This window comes from Schistocerca piceifrons, chromosome 11, assembly GCF_021461385.2.
Source record: "Schistocerca piceifrons isolate TAMUIC-IGC-003096 chromosome 11, iqSchPice1.1, whole genome shotgun sequence".
NCBI classification, from domain to species: Eukaryota; Metazoa; Arthropoda; class Insecta; order Orthoptera; family Acrididae; genus Schistocerca; species Schistocerca piceifrons.
The window spans coordinates 162276587-162297759 of NC_060148.1; the positions used below are offsets into that span (position 1 = coordinate 162276587).

A 21173-nucleotide genomic window follows, 5' to 3' on the forward strand; every position below is an offset into this window, starting at 1 on the left:
ACCCTTTGGCCTATTTTTTGGCTTGGTCCATGTCTCTAAGCTCATACTTTTGCCACAGTGTCATTTCCACCATAGGTGCCTTCGGAATAGCATAATAAGCAATGGGTACCGGACAGACAAGGTCATATGGTAAAGCTCACTATCCAACATTCACTTGTGCACCCTGAAAGAAGCATATGTTTGCTAAGAGAGCAGTGATTTTCATTGATTAGTATGGCAATTTTTATTTCTGAGTTAAGATGACTTCGTTCCAAAACACACATAGCCAGCACATAGTGTTATACTAGGTAAACGGATTTCTTTATGACCTTAAAGACTAAGCGACAAGAGAGGAAATCTTATAGCTCTGCAGACTTCAGCATAGGTATCTGGTGTTTGACCACTGAACTTTACTGAGAATATTTGCAGAAGTGCAGTCGATGGAAACCTGTGTCGAGGAAAAGAATTTCGAAGATGTGTAGAAAGATGTTCGTCGTCGTCGTTGTTGTTGTGGTCTTCAGTCCTGAGACTGGTTTGATGCAGCTCTCCATGCTAATCTATGCTATGCAAGCTTCTTCATCCCCCAGTACGTACTGCAGCCCACATCCTTCTGAATCTGCGTAGTGTATTCATCTCTTGGTCTCCCTCTACGATTTTTACCCTCCACTCTGCCCTCCAATACTAAATTGGTGATGTGCCACAAACTCCTCTTCTCCCCAATTCTATTCAGTACCTCCTCATTAGTTATGTGATCTACCCATCTAATCTTCAACATTCTTCTGTAGCACCACATTTCGAAATCTTCTATTCTCTTCTTGTCCAAACTATTTATCGTCCATGTTTCACTTCCATACATGGCTACACTCCATACAAATACTTTCAGAAACGACTTACTGACACTTAAATCAATATTCGGTGTTAACAAATTTCTCCACTTCGAGGATCATCAGTTACTTTGCTCCCCAAATAGCAAAACTCCTTTATTACTTTAAGTGTCTAATTTCCTAATCTAATTCCCTCAGCATCACCCAACTTAATTCGACTACATTCCATTACCCTCGTTTTGCTTTTGTTGATGTTAATCTTATATCCTCCTTTAAAAGACACTGCCCATTCCGTTCAACTGCTCTTCCATGTCCTTTGCTCTCTGTGACAGAATTACAATGTCATTGGCGAGCCTTAAAGTTTTTATTTCTTCGCCATGGATTTTAATACCTACTCCGAATTTTTCTTTTGTTGGTTTTACTGCTTACTCAATAAACAGATTGAACATCATCAGGGAGAGGCTACAACCCTGTCTCACTCCCTTCCCAACCACTGCTTCCTTTTCATGTCCCTCGACTCTTGTAACTGCCATCTGGTTTCTGTACAAATTGTAAATAGCCTTTCGCTCCCTGTATTTTACCCCTGCCACCTTCAGAAATTGAAAGAGAGTATTCCAGTCAACATTGTCAAAAGCTTTCTCTAAGTCTACAAATGCTAGAAACGTAGGTTTGCCTTTTCTTAATCTAGTTTCTAAACTACGTCATAGGGTCAGTATTGCCTCACGTGTTCCCATATTTCTACAGAATCCAAACTGATCTTCCCAGACGTCAGCTTCTATCAGTTTTTCCATTCATCTGTAAAGAATTCGCGTTAGTATTTTGCAGCTGTGACTTATTAGACTGATAGTTTGGTAATTTTCACATCTGTCAACGCCTGCTTTCTTTGGGATTGGAATTATTATATTCTTCTTGCAGTCTGAGGGTATTTCGCCAGTCTCATACATTTTGCTCACCAGATGGTAGAGTTTTGTCAGGACTGGCTCTCCCAAGGCCATCAGTAGTTCTAATGGAATGTGTACTCCCGGGGCCTTGTTTCGACTCAGGTCTTTCAGTGCTCTGTCAAACTCTTCATGCAGTATCGTTTCTCCCATTTCATCTTCATCTACATCCTCTTCCATTTCTATAACACTGCCCTCAAGTACATCGCCGTTGTATAGACCTTCTATATACTCCTTTCACCTTTCTGCTTTCCCTTCTTTGCTTAGAACTGGATTTCCATCTGAGCTCTTGATATTCATACAAGTGGTTCTCTTTTCTCCAAAGGTATCTTTAATTTTCCTGTAGGCACCATCTATCTTACCGCTTGTGAGATAAGCCTCTACATCCTTACATTTGTCCTCTATCCATGCCTGCTTAGCCATTTTGCACTTCCTGTCGATCTCATTTTTGAGACGTTTGTATTCCTTTTTGCCTGCTTCATTTACTGCATTTTTGTATTTCCTCCTTTCGTCAATTAAATTCAGTATTTCTTCTGTCACCCAAGGATTTCTACTAGCCCTCATCTTTTTACCTACTTGATCGTCTGCTGCCTTCACTACTTCATCTCTCAAAGCTACCCATTCTTCTACTGTATTTCTTTCCCCCATTCTTTTCAATTGTTCCCTTATGCTCTCCCTGAAAATCTGTACAACCTCTGGTTTAGTCAGTTTATCCAGGTCCCATCTCCTTGGATTCCCACCTTTTGGCAGTTTCTTCAGTTTTAATCTGCAGTTCATAACCAATAGATTGTGGTCAGAGTCCACATCTGCCCCTGGAAATGTCTTACAATTTAAAACCTGGTTCCTAAATCTGTCTTGCCATGATGTAATCTATCTGATACCTTCTCGTATCTCCATGATTCTTCCATATATATGGTTCTTGAACCAATTGTTAGCTATGATTAAGTTGTGCTCTGTGCAAAATTCTACCAGGCGGCTTCCTCTTTCATTTCTTAGCCCCAATCCATATTCGCCTACTACGTTTCCTTCTCTTCCTTTTCCTACTATCGAATTCCAATCACCCATGACTATTAAATTTTCGTCTCCCTTCACTATCTGAATAATTTCTTTTATTTCATCATACATTTCTTCAATTTCTTCTTCATCTGCAGAGCTAGTAGGCATATAGGCTTGTACTACTGTCGTAGGTGTGGGCTTCGTGCCTATTGTGGCCACAACAATGCGTTTGCTGTGCTGTTTGTACTATATTGAAATTTCTTGACCATGGCGACTATCCTACAAGGAAAAATGTAGATGATGTAGTAAATTGTAAGATAGCTTTCACATGGTGTCACCAATCAAGAGGAAGAATCCTGAAACCTTTGGGATACACATACAACAAATGGAATGACGAAAGATGCACCCCAATAGAGGATCTGATAGTGTAGTAAATATTACTTCTCTGAGATAAATTCACAGCCTCAGGAAAGGAAATAATCGTTTCTGTATTATTTATTTTGGTCAGATGTGGCTCAATCAAAATAATGCACTAAACATATGACAGAGTTCAAAAAGCAATAACAGAATGAAAGTACTGTATGGCAAAGGAAACATGCTTACTGCCATGCAGGATGATCTAAATATGGCTTTATCAAAAGCTATGCTTTACATGCCCCAAACCAATGATTATTATGAAGAACTTAGCAGTGGCGTATTTCAACCCTTGTGTTTACCTTTATTGAGTCTATTCAATGAGGACTGTCTGATTTTCATCGACAATGCCAGTTACAATTCCACAATAAAGGAGAAATTTCCTAGTTAAAGAACAGAGGAGGAAATTCCACATGAGCTTGAAGAGAAAAGTAAATTTAATGCTGCTATACTAAGGTGGAGTTTGTCAGGTGTCATTGCCATCTTTATAATCGATATGAACTTCACAGCTTAGCAACAGAAATGGAACACACGATTGTGAGACTGCCCTATTAGTGCAGAAAAGGTGGACAGGGTATCATTGAAGGGAAGGGGAATGAAGAGGCAAGGGGAGTGGAGGGGGAAGAAAAGCAGAGGAGAAAGGGAGTGGAATGGAGGGGCAAGAGGGAGGGGACTGTGTGAGTAGAGGGGAGGGGGCAAGTAGAGGTCATAGAGGGGACTCCATACGTTAAAATTAAAGACAGTATGAATAATTTAGAAACAAAAAAAAATTGTGTAGAGCGACATATAGAAACAAGTGCCTGTGAGCTTAAATTAAATGATTGTAGCTGTGTATAGGTCCCCATTGGGAAATTTCCAGCGATTTCTGAAGTACTTGGATTCTTTATTATGCCATCTGGCAGTCAGAGAGAATCACATTATTGTTTGTGGGGTTTTCAATGTAGATATTCTGAAATAATCCGACAGAAAGAAAGACTTTGAAGTATGACTTCTTTCAATGTGACATTGGTTATTGATTTTGCTGCATAGGTAGTACAGGAAAGCAGAACTCAGAGAAATTCATATTTAAGTGGAAGAATGCAGAAGGTTGAAATTAACAGTACAGATAGTGTGCAACTGTAACTGGGGAAGTATCAAGAATGGTGTTCCATGGTGTTCAGTTTTGTTCCCCATTTTTTCTTAATATGTATTAACGACTTCACACTCTATATTCATGAAGATGCAAAGCTAGTTATTTTTCTGATTATACTGTAATCACACCCAAGAGACAAGAATTAGCTGAGGAAATTGTGAATCGTTTTTCAGGAAATTATGAAGTTGTCTGCAGATGGTCTCACAATAAATTTTGAGAAAACACAATAAATACTGTTCTGTGCATTAAATAGCATAATACCATATCTTAAATATAGAATTTGATCACAAATCTGTTGCTAAGCAGAATATTCGAAATTTCTGGGTGTGTACATTGATGAGAAATAAATTTGAAGGAGCAGATCGATGAGCTGATGAAACATTTCAGTTCAGCAACTTAAGCTATTAGGGTTATTGCAAATTTTGTTGACAAACATATCAATAAATTAACCTACAACGCCTATTTTCATTCACTGCTCTCATATAGCATCAAGTTTTGGGGAAACTCATCATTAAGAGAAAAAGTACTCATTGCACAAAAGCAGATTAGTAGTAGGAGAGCACCCAAGATAACCTTGTAGACACTTATTTAAGAAACTTGGGATATTCGCAGTACTTTCACAATACGTACGTTCACTTACTAAATTTGTTATTAATGACGAATCACAGTTTAAAGATAATAGCAAAGTGCACTGGGCTAAATCTGACTTGGGCACAGGAAGAGATGAATTATGCTGCCACAAAAATCTTTGATTGTCTACCAGATAACCAACCAGCATCTAAGAACAAATCAAAATAATTTATGAATGATGATGTTGTCTCCTCAGAAGATGAGTCTTTAAATATGAAATACTTATTGTAAAAAAATTGCATTGTGTTAAGAAACCTAATGTTAAACTGACAAATTCCACATTACAAAATGTCATATTCATGATCTGTGGATCAGGTGTTAATGTAACGCAATGTAGTGTAATATCATGAAACCAGGCAAGGACTGTACATTACTCTATAGTTACTATAATTTGTATCTTACCAGCTGTAAGCAGAATCATGTTGAAAGGTGGATCAGCATATGGTTTATCTGGGTGACAGACTGCAAGAAACCGAGTGACTTCCTATGATCGCTGGAATGCACTAACCACTTGTACGCCACTGCAACATTTGGGCAGTGCGTATTTTATTTTCTAGGTCATTGCCGCTCCCATCATTAAAAAAATTTTTAAAAAGATTTTCAAGTTTTAACTACTGTTTTCACCAGATGGCAGTATATTGGATGTGAGTGGTAGGCAGTGGCTACAGGGCAATGTTCAGCATTACCATGTTATAAATGGCGTATGTGAGTACTTTCTTGTTTCATTCAAAAAACTGGCTATTTAAAAGTTTAATTGACACCTCAGAATTGGGGATCAAATAGTTTATATGAGCTCATAATACATTATTTTTTGTACAGATTGCCTGAGGATGCACCAATAACTGGTGCAAAACCAGTCACAGATTTAATAAAAATCATTCATACAGTCAGGGCGGAATTTTCTTTGAAAAATTGTCGAAGTTTGGCTGTGGTTGCCCACTTTACAAACCAGTCTGATAAATTAAGTCTGGAATGGTCTTATTAGTTGCGTTTAGAGGACTCTAAAGTTGATAGTCAGCACTTACCATCTGTAGATCGTGAAAGCTTCAGTCTTCTGAGTAATATCTAAAAGGGTTCACTAGACCTCTGTGCTGTGTAACTTGCCTTATCTGACAGCAGGTGTATAAGAAATGTACCTACATGGGTACCAGACATGCAAATATTTTTTGAAGACTGAGTTCAGAAATCAGTGGGATAGAATATTATGCATTAACCTGCCGACTTGGAAATTTGGGTGTAAGACCATTTCATTGTTTCCTTCTTAAACTACAATTTGCAGTTCATCATTGACACAATGTGTAACACCATAAGCAGTTAATACTAGTAACCAATAAAGTGAGTACCCGCAAACATTTTGATCAATCGCAAAGTAAATATATTTGATTAGACATTCAGACTAAATGATTCTAAAGTCTATGTACATTAATGATGTATACTGTCCAGTAAACAAAGATCAGGAAAAGGTGAAAGCTTCAGTCGGTGGTCCCTTAAATTTTCTCTTGACCACAAATTGTTTCCATAAAAGAATGAGAGAGTCAAGGAGGGAGTGATACTGTGGGGAAGGATGTTGAACATTAACAGTGATTTCACCTTCCTATGCATTATAACAAAAGCAATAATCTCACTTTCAACTTGGGCAGAAAGCCACACCAACATCTGTAATTGAATTACTCCGTCAAAATACAGGTAACAGTGAGGGACATGCATCCCATAGCCCAGTGCCCAGTCTGTAACTTAGCAAACATACAAGGTGACAGTTATTGAACTATATGAAAAATATCATAAATTAGTTGCAAACTACAGCGTTCACACACTTTATTCAAAATGTAAACTTCTCTACAGATATTCGGATTTAGGTTATGACATGTTCGATATGGCTGCCATCATTGGTGATGAAGTGGCACAGCCAAATAGCAAGATTCTGCAAGACCCACTGAAGTATGGGAACATCAGTATCGTCGATGACCACCTGAATATATGTTTTCAGCTCAGAAATGGTTTTGGGGTTACTGCTGTACACCTTCTGTTTAATATATCCATGCAAAAAGGACTCAAGTCTGTTCAGTTCCAGACGAGGGATTTTTCAGATTTCCAGCAATTTTTATTTTATTTTTCAGTAAAATGTTTGTAATTTTGATTCCTAAGAACTTGATATACTAATTAAAAATTGTACTGTAGCCCGCCACTGCAGAATAATACTGCAGCAATAAAACAAAGACGGGGGAATATCACCAAAATAATTCTCTTGTTACAAGGAAAATAGGCCATTCACCACAACAACAACAACAACAACAACAACCCGTGCCACACAAGCACCTGCTGACAACAGTGTTAAAGATTCTGCAGTACTTTGTAACAACGAACTGCTTTCAATAAGTCTCATTCCTGGGCTCATTTTAATGAGTGACGTCGTAATTGCTTACATTTACAACTGGACAGAGGAAATATTGCGAATGTTTGTTTCAGAAGCGTTAATTTCAAAGTAAATTTCATTTTATGCAAGATGTTATGTTTCAGAACGTGTGATGAATTTACTAAATCATTAGATTCCCATTCAAAACTTAGCGCTCCTGTCCAGCCATATAGATAAATTATGGTCCCAGAAGACCGTGACATAAATCTAAATTTTGACTGCACATTTGCATTTCCACATCTTGAAAAGGTAATACACAAAAGATAACAAAGTTTCGAGTTTAGTCTTTCATATTTATTTTAGTTCTTTCACTGATTACAGGTTACGCAATAATGTGACACAAAGTATAGTTGCCTTTCAAAAACAAGTGTGAAGTAAGTTCTTGAGAGATCTATGTAAAAAATCAGTGCTCTACAGAACACGTAAGGAATGAAGTGTCCGTGCTCGTCAGAAATATTAAGCTGCTGCAATTGACGCTGGTGCTCTTGTAACCATACCCTCGGAAAAACAGCAAAAATTTTTCGAAAGTCAATATTATATATGAAAACTTTGCTTTTATTGTGGGTGTACTGATGTATGTTAGTTTAAACCATTAACCTTTCCTATTTGTGCGTTTGCACAGCCTAACATTCATGTTGTTACTGGCTGACATCACGTTTCCTACGCTCTGAATATCTGCTGCCATTGGTTGGCGAGATCATGTGACACGAGCTAGGCTTGGTCGACAAAACCACGTCACAATCTTTGTTTCAGTGCTTTGGATTCTACCATGATGTAATTGGTGGAATTCGTGTTTATACTTTTGTGATACGAAATTATCTAGTGCATATGTTTCCACACATCAAAGAATTTTCAAAAATTCTTCGATTTTTGCTAGGTTGAGATTCCTACACTGCCAGGAAGATCTATACAGGTTTATAAATCCATAACCATTCAAGGGATTCATAAGATTTACAGCTCCTAGGGAAATGATACCATCTTTTAACATGGAAAAATGTGCTTCCAACCAGTAAAAAGTTTTCACCCTAGAAAGGGCGTTTCTAATTGCGAAATAGGGGAATATTTTTGTCTTGTCCAGGTATACACCGTCGTTATGGTTTCAGCCTTCCATATGAAATGAAGTGGCTATTGAGAAGAAACGCCATGCACTGGTGGTACAGTTGTTTTATCAGAACAGTAGCACTACGTTGCAGGAATATCATTGAAAGAAATGGCTGTGAACTGTGTGAATAAATGTGTTGAAGAATATGATCAAGAAATTTGAAGAAATACGTGAATTGAGTGCTGCAGCAGATTCCAATATCAGTTGGTGAAGTTGCTTTTAGCTACAGCCGACCATGCAGCAGATGCCTCTAGAGTTGTCACAGGATATCCCCCCCCCCCTCTCTCTCTCTCTCTCTCTCTCTCCCCCCCTCCCTCTCCCCCTCCCTCTCCCCCCTCCCCCTCTCTCGCCCCTCTCCCCCCTCTCACCCCCCTCTCCCCTCTCTCTCTCCCCCCTCCCTCCCCCCTCCCTCTCCCCCTCCCTCTCCCCCTCCCTCTCCCCCTCCCTCTCCCCCTCCCTCTCCCCCTCCCTCTCACCCCCTCTCCCCCTACTCCCCCCTCTCTCCCCCCCTCTCTCCCCCCTCTCTCCCCCCTCTCCCCCCCTCTCCCCCCCTCTCCCCCCTCTCCCCCCTCTCTCGCCCCTCTCCCCCCTCTCTCGCCCCCTCTCCCCCCTCTCTCGCCCCCTCTCCCCCCTCTCTCGCCCCCTCTCCCCCCTCTCTCCCCCTCTCTCCCCCCTCCCCCCTCTCTCGCCCCCTCTCCCCCCTCTCTCGCCCCTCTCTCCCCTCTCTCGCCCCCTCTCCCCCCTCTCTCGCCCCCTCTCCCCCCCTCTCTTGCCCCCTCTCCCCCTCTCTCGCCCCCTCTCCCCCCTCTCTTGCCCCCTCTCCCCCTCTCTCGCCCCCTCTCTCGCCCCCTCTCCCCCTCCCCCCTCTCTCCCCCCTCTCTCCCCCCTCTCTCCCCCCTCTCTCCCCCCTCTCTCTCCCCTCTCTCCCCCCTCTCCCCCTCTCCCCTCTCTCTCCCTCTACCCCTCTCTCTCCCTCTCCCCCTCTCTCTCCCTCTCCCCCTCTCTCTCCCTCTCCCCCTCTCTCTCCCTCTCCCCCTCTCTCTCCCTCTCCCCCCCTCTCTCCCTCTCCCCCCCTCTCTCCCTCTCCCCCCGTCTCTCCCTCTCCCCCCCTCTCTCTCTCTCCCCCTCTCTCTCTCCCCCCCTCTCCCCCTCCCCCTCTCCCTCTCTCCCCCTCTCCCCCTCTCCCCCTCTCCCCCTCTCCCCCTCTCCCCCTCTCCCTCTCTCCCCCTCTCCCCCTCTCCCCCTCTCCCCCTCTCCCTCTCTCCCTCTCTCCCCCTCTCCCCCTCTCCCCCTCTCCCCCTCTCCCCCTCTCCCCCTCTCCCCCTCTCCCCCTCTCCCCCTCTCCCCCTCTCCCCCTCTCCCCCTCTCCCCCTCTCCCCCTCTCCCCCTCTCCCCCTCTCCCCCTCTCCCCCTCTCCCCCTCTCCCCCTCTCCCCCTCTCCCCCTCTCCCCCTCTCCCCCTCTCCCTCTCTCCCCCTCTCCCTCTCTCTCCCCCCCTCCCCCTCTCTCCCCCCTCCCCCTCTCTCCCCCTCCCCCTCTCTCTCCACCTCCCCCTCTCCCTCCCCCTCCCCCTCTCCCTCCCCCTCCCCCCCCTCCCTCCCCCTCCCCCCCTCCCTCCCCCTCCCCCCCTCCCTCCCTCTCCCCCTCTCCCTCTCCCTCTCTCTCCCCCTCTCCCCCTCTCTCCCCCTCTCCCCCTCTCTCCCCCTCTCCCCCTCTCTCCCCCTCTCCCCCTCTCTCCCCCTCTCCCCCCCTCTACCCCTCTCCCCCTCTCCCCCCCTCTCCCTCTCTCCCCCCCTCTCCCTCTCTCCCCCCCTCTCCCTCTCTCCCCCCCTCTCCCTCTCCCCCCTCTCCCTCTCTCCCCCCTCTCCCTCTCTCCCCCCTCTCCCTCCCCCTCCCCAACCCCCTCCCTCCCTCTCTCTCTCTCTCCCCTCCCCCCTCTCTCTCCCCCTCCCCCCTCTCTCCCCCTCCCCCCTCTCTCTCCCCCCCCTCCCCCACTTCTGCTTCTGCCTCTGACTGTCTACCACTGCCCCACCACCTGGTCAACAGTTCAAAAGATTTTGTGGCACATTTTACACTAGTATCTCACTGTGCTGCTAAAGAAGCCCCAAGATAGGCTTCAAGTGACTTTGACCTTCATTTTTGGCATGCGGGGAAATGAGTAACTTTTGGATGGACAAAGCATATTTTGCTTTGCATGGGGCTGTGAATGCAGAGAACTGTCACATATGGGTTTGTCCTCCCAAATATTGTGCCAGAACATCCACTGCACTCAGCTTATGTGAATGTGGTGTGGTTTCACAAGCCCCTACATTCTGTCAGCGTTTCTTGGAGACAATGACACATAATGGACCCCTTCGGTGTACAGTGACATCTGAACTTGATAAGGACCTTGTTATGCAATGTGATTCCTGCATTTCAGTGTCTTCACCATTATTTTGATGTGAGATACACTAGATATGCTGTAGGCAACTGTTAACCATGTCATGTCATGTCATGGATACACCATTTTGCAGAGTCGGTAGACCATTTTGAACACGTAACACCTGATAATATCCTCATAAACGCACCGGAACCACCATTATCATTGCTCTGGTCGTTTTTCCTATTTTCCTGCACTGGTAACTCATTCTGGATGCTTATAGCAACATATTTTCACCTGGTAGTAGAAAGTGAAAAATTACTTTTCAGCATACTCTGTGAGGACACCAGTTAATGAACTTGCTACAATGTTTTTGCATCCTGCAAAGTATAGAGCCCATATTGCAGCACCCCGAACACTGTCAGTTTAATTACAACCACTTAGAATGCCTCGGATCAACTTCTTCTTATGAAGGCAGTGTGGTTGTGTGTGATGTCCTTAGGTTACTTGGATTTAAGTAGTTCTAAGTCCAGGGGACTGATTACCTCAGATGTTAAGTCCCATAGTGCTTAGAGCCATTTGAACCATTTTAATAATTACACATAAAATCTGCAGTGGCTCAAATTGATCATTATTGAGTTTCGTCTGGTTATTTTCGTTGTAAACCACGTTTACTTCATCATTTCTTTCCTTCTGGTGAATATTGTAATTTTAAATTAGTTACTGAATATGTAATTTCTTATACACTTTTATGATTCGTGGCCTATAGTACTTGATTTATGGACACTCAAATATTGTTTCTTTGTTGTTTGTATATCATTATTTAACATTCTTGTCCTTACTCTTCAGATTGACTCAGAGTACTGGTGGGAGCTGTGGCGTATTATGTGAGGAAAATTATCACCATGGGCTAGTCCAGGATAAGTTGAAGATGTCAACACACGAGTTGGGTCCCAATACAGAAGATGTGATTATCGATAAGGAGTGGTCAGTTGCTACCCAATATGACTGTAGTACAAGGGAAAAGGAATTTCATGTATATAGCTGTAATTTCTGCCGACAAAGCTTTCCTTCCAAATACAGACTCATAATGCATGTGTTTGTGCACATTGATGGTATGCAACCACCTTTGTATGTTTGTAAGTGGTGTGGTGAGGTATTTCACAGTAATGTTCGTTTGAAAAACCATTTGAGAATGAGTGAGAATTCTGTCTTACCTGCTGGCAACCATGAAAAATATGGCTCTAGTGATCATCATCAAAGCAGTATCTTCTTGGCTAGTGAGCCAGAAGTTTCTGTTACAGAACACAATGCGCAGTCTTCATGTAAGGAAACTTCGAAAGCTTCAAAGAAGTCCTCTAATGACAGGCGATACACACATATGAGAAATGAGATGGAGAAATCAAATGATTATGGAGCTGCTTCTACAGCTGTTAATGTCACTGCCCAGGCTGATCTACTTACTGCAAACAGAACCCACAAATGTGATATTTGTCGCAAATTGTTTGCTAGGTCAAGTGATCTCAAGAGGCATGCACTGATACACACCGGGAAAAGACCTCACAAATGTGATATTTGTGGCAAATCGTTTGCCCAGTCATGTCATCTTAAGACTCACATATTGATTCACACTGGAGAGAAACCTCACAAATGTGAAATCTGTGGGAAATCTTTTACTATGTTAGGTGATCTCAAGAAACACACATTAATTCACACTGGGAAGAAACCTCACAAATGCCAGATTTGTGGGAAATGTTTTACTATGTTAGGCGATCTAAAGAAACACACATTCTTCCACACTGGAGAGAAACCTCACAAATGTGAGGTTTGTGGGAAATCTTTTGCTATGTCAGGTGATCTCAAGAAACACACATTAATTCACACTGGAAAGAAAGCGCACAAATGTGACATCTGTGGGAAATCTTTTGCTATGTCGGGCAGTCTCAAGGCACACAGTTTCATTCACACTGGACAGAAACCTAACAAATGTGTTATTTGTGGGAAATCTTTTGCTATGTCAGGCACTCTCAATAGGCATGTATTAATTCACACTGGAAGAAAACTTCATAAATGTGTAATCTGTGACAGAAGCTTCACTCAGTTGAGTACTCTCAAGACACATGCATTACTCCACTTCAGAAAGAAACTACAAGTAGGTGTTAGTTTAAGCAAATAGGTATCCCTGGTTGGTGCTCTCAAGGCCTGTAAAATAATGGATGTAGCAGGGAGACAATAAGTTGTAATGGCTGTGAAATAACAGTAGAATGGGGTAGAATTGTGAAAAAATGTGTAATTATGTATACTTTAGAGTGGTAGCAGATAAAATGACAATATAAAAATCCATATCTGCAGCTTGAAATCTCAAGAAATAGTATTGCTAAATGTGCCTCAAACGTGAATCAAATATGTTTCTGTTATTAACACTATTTTTTCCTACCGATCTTGAGACAAGAGGGTTCTGAATTGTGATAAATCCTTACTTTTGTCAGTAATCATAAGTAGCATGCAATATTTAGTATAAGGCCAAGGAAATGTCATGACTTTCTGATTATTACCCCTAACATAGTCATCATGTATTACTTGTAACTCTGCATTTTAGGAACAATGTCAGCAATTGGGTACCCATATATTCATGGCAGTTCCTTCACTCAGGCTAATAAACTCAACACTGGAGAAACATGATTATGGCAATTATTTTACTCAGGTATGTTTTCTCAAGAGATTTGCCCTGTGTGTCATTAAGTGTGTACATTTGTTTTGTTAGTACTAATCCTGCATTAGTAAATGTAACAACAAATATAACAACCTGCTCAATAGCATGATTGTCCATGTTTGGAACACAATGCGTAGACAGTTCTACATGATAGGGACTTGACAAGTTGTTTACATGTTTCTGGAAGTATGTTGCACCAGATGTTTTATTAAATATTGTTTCATGTACTTAATTGGTACTGATTGTTAAATCCTACCTCATTGGTTTGCTCCTTAACTAAGTGGAACGTAATGCTCTCCCATTTTGCAAAATAAGAAAAATGACAAAATTCAATGTAAACAAACTAATACATATTAGCATCCAATCTCCTAATGCTTAGTCGTAAATGAGAGTCGTGACTGAATTGTGCCAGTGTCCAAAATCTACTTAAGTATAAAATTACACAACAGCTGCTGCTCATGCACCACTGGTTTCGGTGATCTCAATAATTCACAATATCCTTGATTACATATGAGAGAAATTTGTTAACATCGAGTATAGATTTAAGTGTCAGGAAGTCATTTGTGAAAGTATTTTTATGGAGTGTAGCCATGCATGGGAGTGAAACATGGACGATAAATAGATTGGACAAGAAGAGAATAGAAGCTTTCGAAATGTAGTGCTACAGAAGAATGCTGAAGATTAGATGGGCAGCTCACATAACTAATGAGGAGGTATTGAATAGGATTGGGGAGAAGAGAAGTTAGTGGCACAACTTGACTAGAAGAAGGGATTGGTTGGTAGAATATGTTCTGAGGCATCAAGAGATCACCAATGTAGTATTGGAGGGCAGTGTGGAGGGTAAGAATCGTAAAGGGATACCAAGAGATGAATACACTAAGCAGATTCGATTCAAAAGGATATAGGTTGCAGAAGGTACTGGGAGATGACGCTTGCACAGGATAGAGTAGCATGGAGAGCTGCATCAAACCAGTCTCAGGACGGAAGACAACAACAACATAACCAATCTGAGGACAACTACAGTGACTGGGAGATGATGACACCAAGGCAACCACTCAATGTAGGTAATCCAGCTTACTCCACTCAGTGATGTGTGCAGTGTCGTGGTCAATGGTAACTTGCAATTTTCCGAAGCTAGTATTCATCAATGGTTTGCTGAAGGCGAGTCTTTGATTTTTTTGGTAGTGTAAGCAGTCTTTCAGTTGGGTGCCAGCACAAAAGGTGTTTCAGGGAAATTAACAGAAAAGTTCAAAGCTGTTGTGTGTGTAAGTTAAATGAACAGATAACCTAATGGTGGGTGTGATACATTATAATAAGAAAGTTGAATAAAAGCTACTGTTAGAGAAACTAAAAAGTCTGAAGTGTAATTGTATGGCCAGAGCAGAGAACTGCTACTATAGTTGGCTGTGCTACCAAATACGGTAATTTGTTCGCAGTGGCCAAAATAAAGGTTTGTGCATTGCAACAACAGTGCAAGAGCAAGGGAATTCTTTGGTTTCCTCTAAAATTAATGCAATTTCACAATTTGTGACAGTAGTGAGGGTAATAAAGTAGGATGCTTGTAATAATTAGTGTGAATGCACAGTTGAAATTCGAACTACATGACAGTCTGATGTACAACCCTAGCAAACAATCAGGATATCCGTTGCCAAACATTGCATTCATAAGAAGCTACACAGGTGACAGGGAAAGAGAAGGCGATAACACTCAGATTTGCAAATGGTGCAGATTATTGACAGAGATAGCTGCACAGTTAACACATCTATCGATCTTGACAGTTTTACAATACCACCAGTGCAATAATACAGCAAGGTTGATTCCTACATGGAGTTGGTCTTTTGCTTGTGTACTGATGCATGAAATGAATTACTAGTTATGGTTTGCTGGAAGGTTTCAGCTGGCACTAAGTTAGGGCTGAGTCTCTGTTGCAGTTTTGGCTGAATGGTAGGACCAAGGTGTTAACATGCAACTGTTGCGTGGCTGCTGTACAACAAAATCTGTGAAGCTTTGGTTACTTCCAAAGTAGCAGTCAGTTTGCACAGTTCCCTGTGTATAGTTATTAAGTCACGCTGGATCGCGTTTTTAAGTCCCTAATATTTCCGTATTGGCACAGTGACTATATTAAGGATTTGTCAGTTGGTAGCCAATAGGTTATCCTCAGTGTGAGTGAGCTGCACATACTAGGATTTCATTATACTGTGTAACAGTGAATGAAGCTTGCTGGGGAGCTTTATCACAGCTATCAGCATCAGTATGATCAGGGGTACAAAGTTTTTCAGCACAGCTGCACTTCCATTAAACCAAAGTTGCTGCCTAACATGGTGGAGAACTGTGACTAGTTGTCCACTGGATGAACAATGTCTGTAATGCAGTGAAGGAAAATGAAATCAGTGTGAAAAGACAAAGATGGTAGTTCATATTGTCTGGTCATTTCTGCTTGAATGCAGGTAAGTAAATGAATTTAGAGGCAAAACATTTAAAGTATTTCTCAGTGCTGCAGTACTGGCAAGTAGTACATCAGCTTTGTGGGTGTGTAAAGCACAGGGTTGTGTCCAACTGTATAGCTATTTATAGTGTACCACATGTGAATGCATAACGTGGTATGTATTAGTGCAAATGAAAGGGTCACAAAAGTAACCTGTATCAGTAATGTATGCCTATCCAGATACATGGCTCTTTTGGTTAGTGACAGATTGGGAAGCACAGAGCAGCTGAACAGATTGCATGAAGCATTCTAAATCGTTCCATAAACGGAATGGAGGTCATCAGATGAGTTGGCATTCACGTCATCAAAATAGCAGAGCCTAAGTGGCAGGTAAAACACATCACTGGAGGGACAAATGCACAAAATTGTTGGTTAGTGAGTGTTTAATTAGAGTATGAATGTAACTGATAACATTGGTGGTGGCCTTATTGGGAAAAAGACTTCATTATTCATACTTATCTTGAAGGAGTGAACAGGCCTGAAATTTGGTGTGGTGCCAGGCCAGGTGCATGAGCCAGGAACTGCTTGATAAATGTGATTCAGTACTACTGAATGCCACATTTTATTCAATGGAGGATGTAGATAACGTCTGATGTCCCCTTTTGCACAATGGCGACGAGTAATGTAGGACAATTGTTCATAAGCATCAAATGGAAGCTCCAGTATTATTATAAAAAGGTACTAAACGGATAGATACCCAAGAGCAGATCAGTGTTCAAACTGGAAACAATATGGAACATTACTGTACACATAGTATTCAAAGCCGTGTCAGTGGTAGGTGAAACATTGAGTCAAAATAACATGGTAGTGTAGGAATTAGAGATAGTTACCCACTCTCTTTAAGTGTCTAAGAGGGAATGTTGTGTTTCATAGGTGTTTGTGTTGTGTGTGAGTGGAGCCACTACTACCGTAATTGAGGTGTTGTAGTTCTCAGTGTGCAAGTGGGGCACGTATGTTTTTATTTGACAGCAAGATGACAGATGGTAAAATGGACCATAGTACAAAGAAGAATCAGAAGTAAGTGCTATGACCAGAACAGGGTCTCTATGATCACTAATCGCACCGTGTTAGGATGACGCCTCTGGAGGAACCAGAAGGCCAAGCAACATCTTCCTGCCTCATTTGCGTGGGATAGATTTTGAAAGACACTAATTGCCTATCTAGCGAGTCCTATTGGTTCCTTTCACGAGCAAATTGTTGAGCACTTAATGATGTGGAATAAACAGGAGCCTGTACATCGAAAAGGCATATCACATTTCTCACAGTATATCATTGTTTAATGGTCTTACACCCTCATGTTAAAAGGAAGTGGTTGGAAAAAAAAGATAGTGTAAAGGATAGCAGTACTATTATCTTTCAGATTAGGATGCACGCTGGAAGCAGTTTGCAACTTGCTGGAATCACCTTTGTAGGTGTTGCAGTTGAAACAACCATATTAATATCTTAAAAGAATGATCAAAGTTTCAGATAGTTTGCTTATGCAATGGTAAGTCCAAAATTAACAGTGAAATGCATGAATGGAGTGGTGATATGCCCATTGCAAAGACATATGAGCCAAGATGATGTGAATAAATCATAGGTAGGGTTAGTGGGGGCCAAGATGAAGTGCTTAACGATATTATTGTCATTGCTCAAACACTTACTCTTTGACAACTGATGTGCCAAATCATTGGAATAACATTAGTCCTTCTGGTGACAAACAGACCCGAACTATTTGAAACAGTTAACGCAGAACAGGGAACCAGCGATCATAAAGCGGTTACAGCATCGATGATTTCAGCCATAAATAGAAATATTAAAAAAAGGTAGGACGATTTCTGTGTTTAGCAAAAGTACAAAAAGCAGATTACAGATTACCTGACGGCTCAACACAAAAGTTTTGTCCCAAGTACAGATAATCTTGAGGATCAGTGGACAAAGTTCAAAACCATCGTAGAATATGCATTAGATGAGTATGTGCCAAGCAAGATCGTAAGAGATGGAAAAGAGCCACCGTAGTACAACAACCAAGTTAGAAAACTGCTACGGAAGCAAAGGGAACTTCACAGCAAACATAAACACAGCCAAAGCCTTGCAGACAAACAAAACTTACACAAAGCGAAATGTAGTGTGAGGAGGGCGATGCGAGAGGCATTCAATGAATTCGAAAGTGAAGTTCTATGTACTAACTTGGCAGAAAATCCTAAGAAATTTTGGTCTTACGTCAAAGCGGTAGGTGGAACAAAACAAAATGTCCAGACACTCTGTGACCAAAATGGTACTGAAACAGAGGAAGACAGACTAAAGGCCGATATACTAAATGTCTTTTTCCAAAGCTGTTTCACAGAGGAAGACCAGTACCCTCTCTTGATTGTCGCACAGATGACAAAATGGTAGATATCGAAATAGACGACAGAGGGACAGAGAAACAATTAAAATCGCCCAAAAGAGGAAAGGCCGCTGGACCTGATGGGATACCAGTTCGATTTTATACAGAGTACACAAAGGAACTTGCCCCCTTCTTGCAGCGGTGTACCGTAGGTCTCTAGAAAAGCGTAGCGTTCCAAAGGATTGGAAAAGGGCACAGGTCATCCCCATTTTCAAGAAGGGACGTCGAACAGATGTGCAGAACTATAGACATATATCTCTAACGTCGATCAGTTGTAGAATTTTGGAACACGTATTATGTTAGAGTATAATGACTTTCCTGGAGACTAGAAATCTACTCTGTAGGAATCGCCATGGGTTTCGAAAAAGACGATCGTGTGAAACGCAGCTCGCGCTATTCGTCCACGAGACACAGAGGGCGATAGACACGGGCTCACAGGTAGATGCAGTGATTCATGACTTCCGCAAGGCGTTTGATACAGTTCCCCACAGTCGTTTAATTAACAAAGTAAGACCATATGGACTATCAGATCAGTTGTGTGATTGGATTGAAGAGTTCCTAGATAACAGAACGCAGTATGTCGTTCTCAATGGAGAGAAGTCTTCCAAAGTAAGAGTGATTTCAGATGTGCCACAGGGGAATGTTGTAGGACCGTTGCTATTCACAATATATATCAATGACCTTGTCGATAACATCAGAAGTTCACTGAGGCGTTTTGTGGATGATGCTGTAGAATATCTACAGGTTGTAACAATGGAAAATTGTACTGAAATGCAGGAGGATCTGCAACAAATTGACGCATGGTGCAGGGATTGGCAATTGAATCTCAATGTAGACAAGTGTAATGTGCTGCAAATACATAGAAAGAAAGATCCTTTATCATTTAGCTGCATTACAGCAGGTCAGCAACTGGAAGCAGTTAATTCCATAAATTGTCTGGGAGTAGGCATTAAGAGTGGTTTACAATGGGATGACCATCTAAAATTAATTGCCGGTAAAGTAGATGCCAGACTGAGATTCATTGGAAGAATCCTAAGAAAATTCAGTCCCAAACAAAGGAAGTGGGCTACTGTAAACTTGTTCGCCCCTACTTGAATACTGCTCACCGGTATGGGATCTCTACCAGATAGGGTTGATAGAAGAGACAGAGAAGATTGAGTGGAGAGCAGTACAATTTGTTACCGGATCATTTAGTAATCGCAAAAGCGTTACAGAGATGATAGATAAACTCCAGTGGAAGACTCTGCAAGAGAGACGCTCAGTAGCTCGGTAAGGGCTTTTGTTGAAGTTTCAAGAACATACCTTCACCAAGGAGTCAGGCAGTATATTGCTCCCTCCTACGTATATGTCGTGAAGAGACCATGAGGATAAAAGCAGAGAGATTAGAGCCCACACAGAAGCATACAGGCAATCTTTCTTTCCACAAACATTGCGAGACTGGAATAGAAGGGAGAACTGGTAGAGTTACTCAAGGTACCCTCCTCCACACACTGTCAGGTGGTTTGCGGAGTATGGATGTAGATGTAGAGTGACATGGCCCAGATGAGCTCAGACTAGTCCCTTCTTAACAGAAGAACAGAACAGATTGAGGAACATGGTAGTAGGGACAGGAATAACATGGAAGGGTTAAGAAACTAACTTCAGTGATATGTGACTACAGAATTTCTCCAGCAGTACAGAATGACTGTTCGTTGTGCCTTAGCAGTAGTTAAGAAAACATGTCATTGAGAAGTTGTCCCTATTCCTCCTCGTTTATTGAGGATGCGAACCAATGTCTCTACATACATTTTTTTAGCAGATAGCCAGATTAAAAGAGGATAGCATAATGTACAGTATCACGTGCCAGCACCATAGGATTGTCTAACAGCAAAATGGTACAACCATGGATCCATGCACACATTTATTCATATCTGTGGGGTTCTATCAAAATTATGTCCACATGGACATTAACCATTTGTAATACAGGTAAATACCACAAGGTCTTGTGGGAACAACTCGTTTTAATTATGGCTACACATCTGAATAGTGAGAGATGCAGTAGAAGTGCATCTATTACATTACTTGGTCAGAGAACACGCAGTGTAGTTCATGATTCCAAAAGTAGATGAAGAGAGAAAATGTGTCACTGTAGTGCACATAGTAAGCAGGTTTTCCCAGGAGGATATTAAATCACAATCACTGGGTTACCCATAAACGAAAGAAATAAAATCACTGGCCGATCAGAGTATTTCAAATGAAATACTATGTTGAAGCTAAAACGAAGGTAATCTACCACATACTAGTACAACAAACTAGTTCACTGGTTTTGGCTAGTGTCAGGGGAGAGTGACTCTCATGACATCATTTCTATCACATATGAAATACAATAAACAAAATACAGAAAAAGTAACACAAAGCATAAAAAGAGGTACTCACAGAAATATTTAAAGTAAAATACTTTCAGAGTAACTGTAGCAGTGATAAGAGCTGTTAGCCCATCACTGTGTAATTACAACAATCAATGCATCTACCCTTCTTTGCAGAGCTATAAGTAAGTCTTATTCACCCATATGACAGTGAAGGTGCTGCTGTTGTTTAAAAATTTTTTGTCTCTGAACTTCATATACAACTGGGCATAATAAAACATTACCTTTCACAAACCATTGCTGGGAAACTACATTTGACACCTTCTATATCTTTAGTGGCTTTCCAGTATCATTGTTTGGTAATGAAGTTAAGTCATTCGTGATACAGAAGTAGTATATAATTTAACTTATCTATGCTCTCTTTCTCCTGACCTACCATTGATACCCTATATTTTTGTCATGCTGAATCTGTGGTC

The 21173-nt window shown here is 41.6% G+C and overlaps 1 protein-coding gene across 6 annotated transcripts in view; it reads left to right on the forward strand.

Moving 5' to 3' along the window:
- LOC124720333 (zinc finger protein 726-like) overlaps positions 1–21173 on the forward strand; it is a 326530-nt gene that overhangs the window by 108659 nt on the left and 196698 nt on the right. For 4 of the 6 annotated variants that reach the window (XM_047245644.1, XM_047245648.1, XM_047245646.1 and 1 more), the window contains one exon: positions 11636–13726. The exons of the other annotated variants lie outside the window; for them this stretch is intronic. In XM_047245644.1, the coding sequence (XP_047101600.1) occupies positions 11636–12962 (1327 nt within the window). In that variant the 3' untranslated portion in view covers positions 12963–13726. Of the gene's footprint in view, positions 1–11635; positions 13727–21173 lie in introns of those variants that run through there. 6 annotated transcript variants of the gene reach the window in all.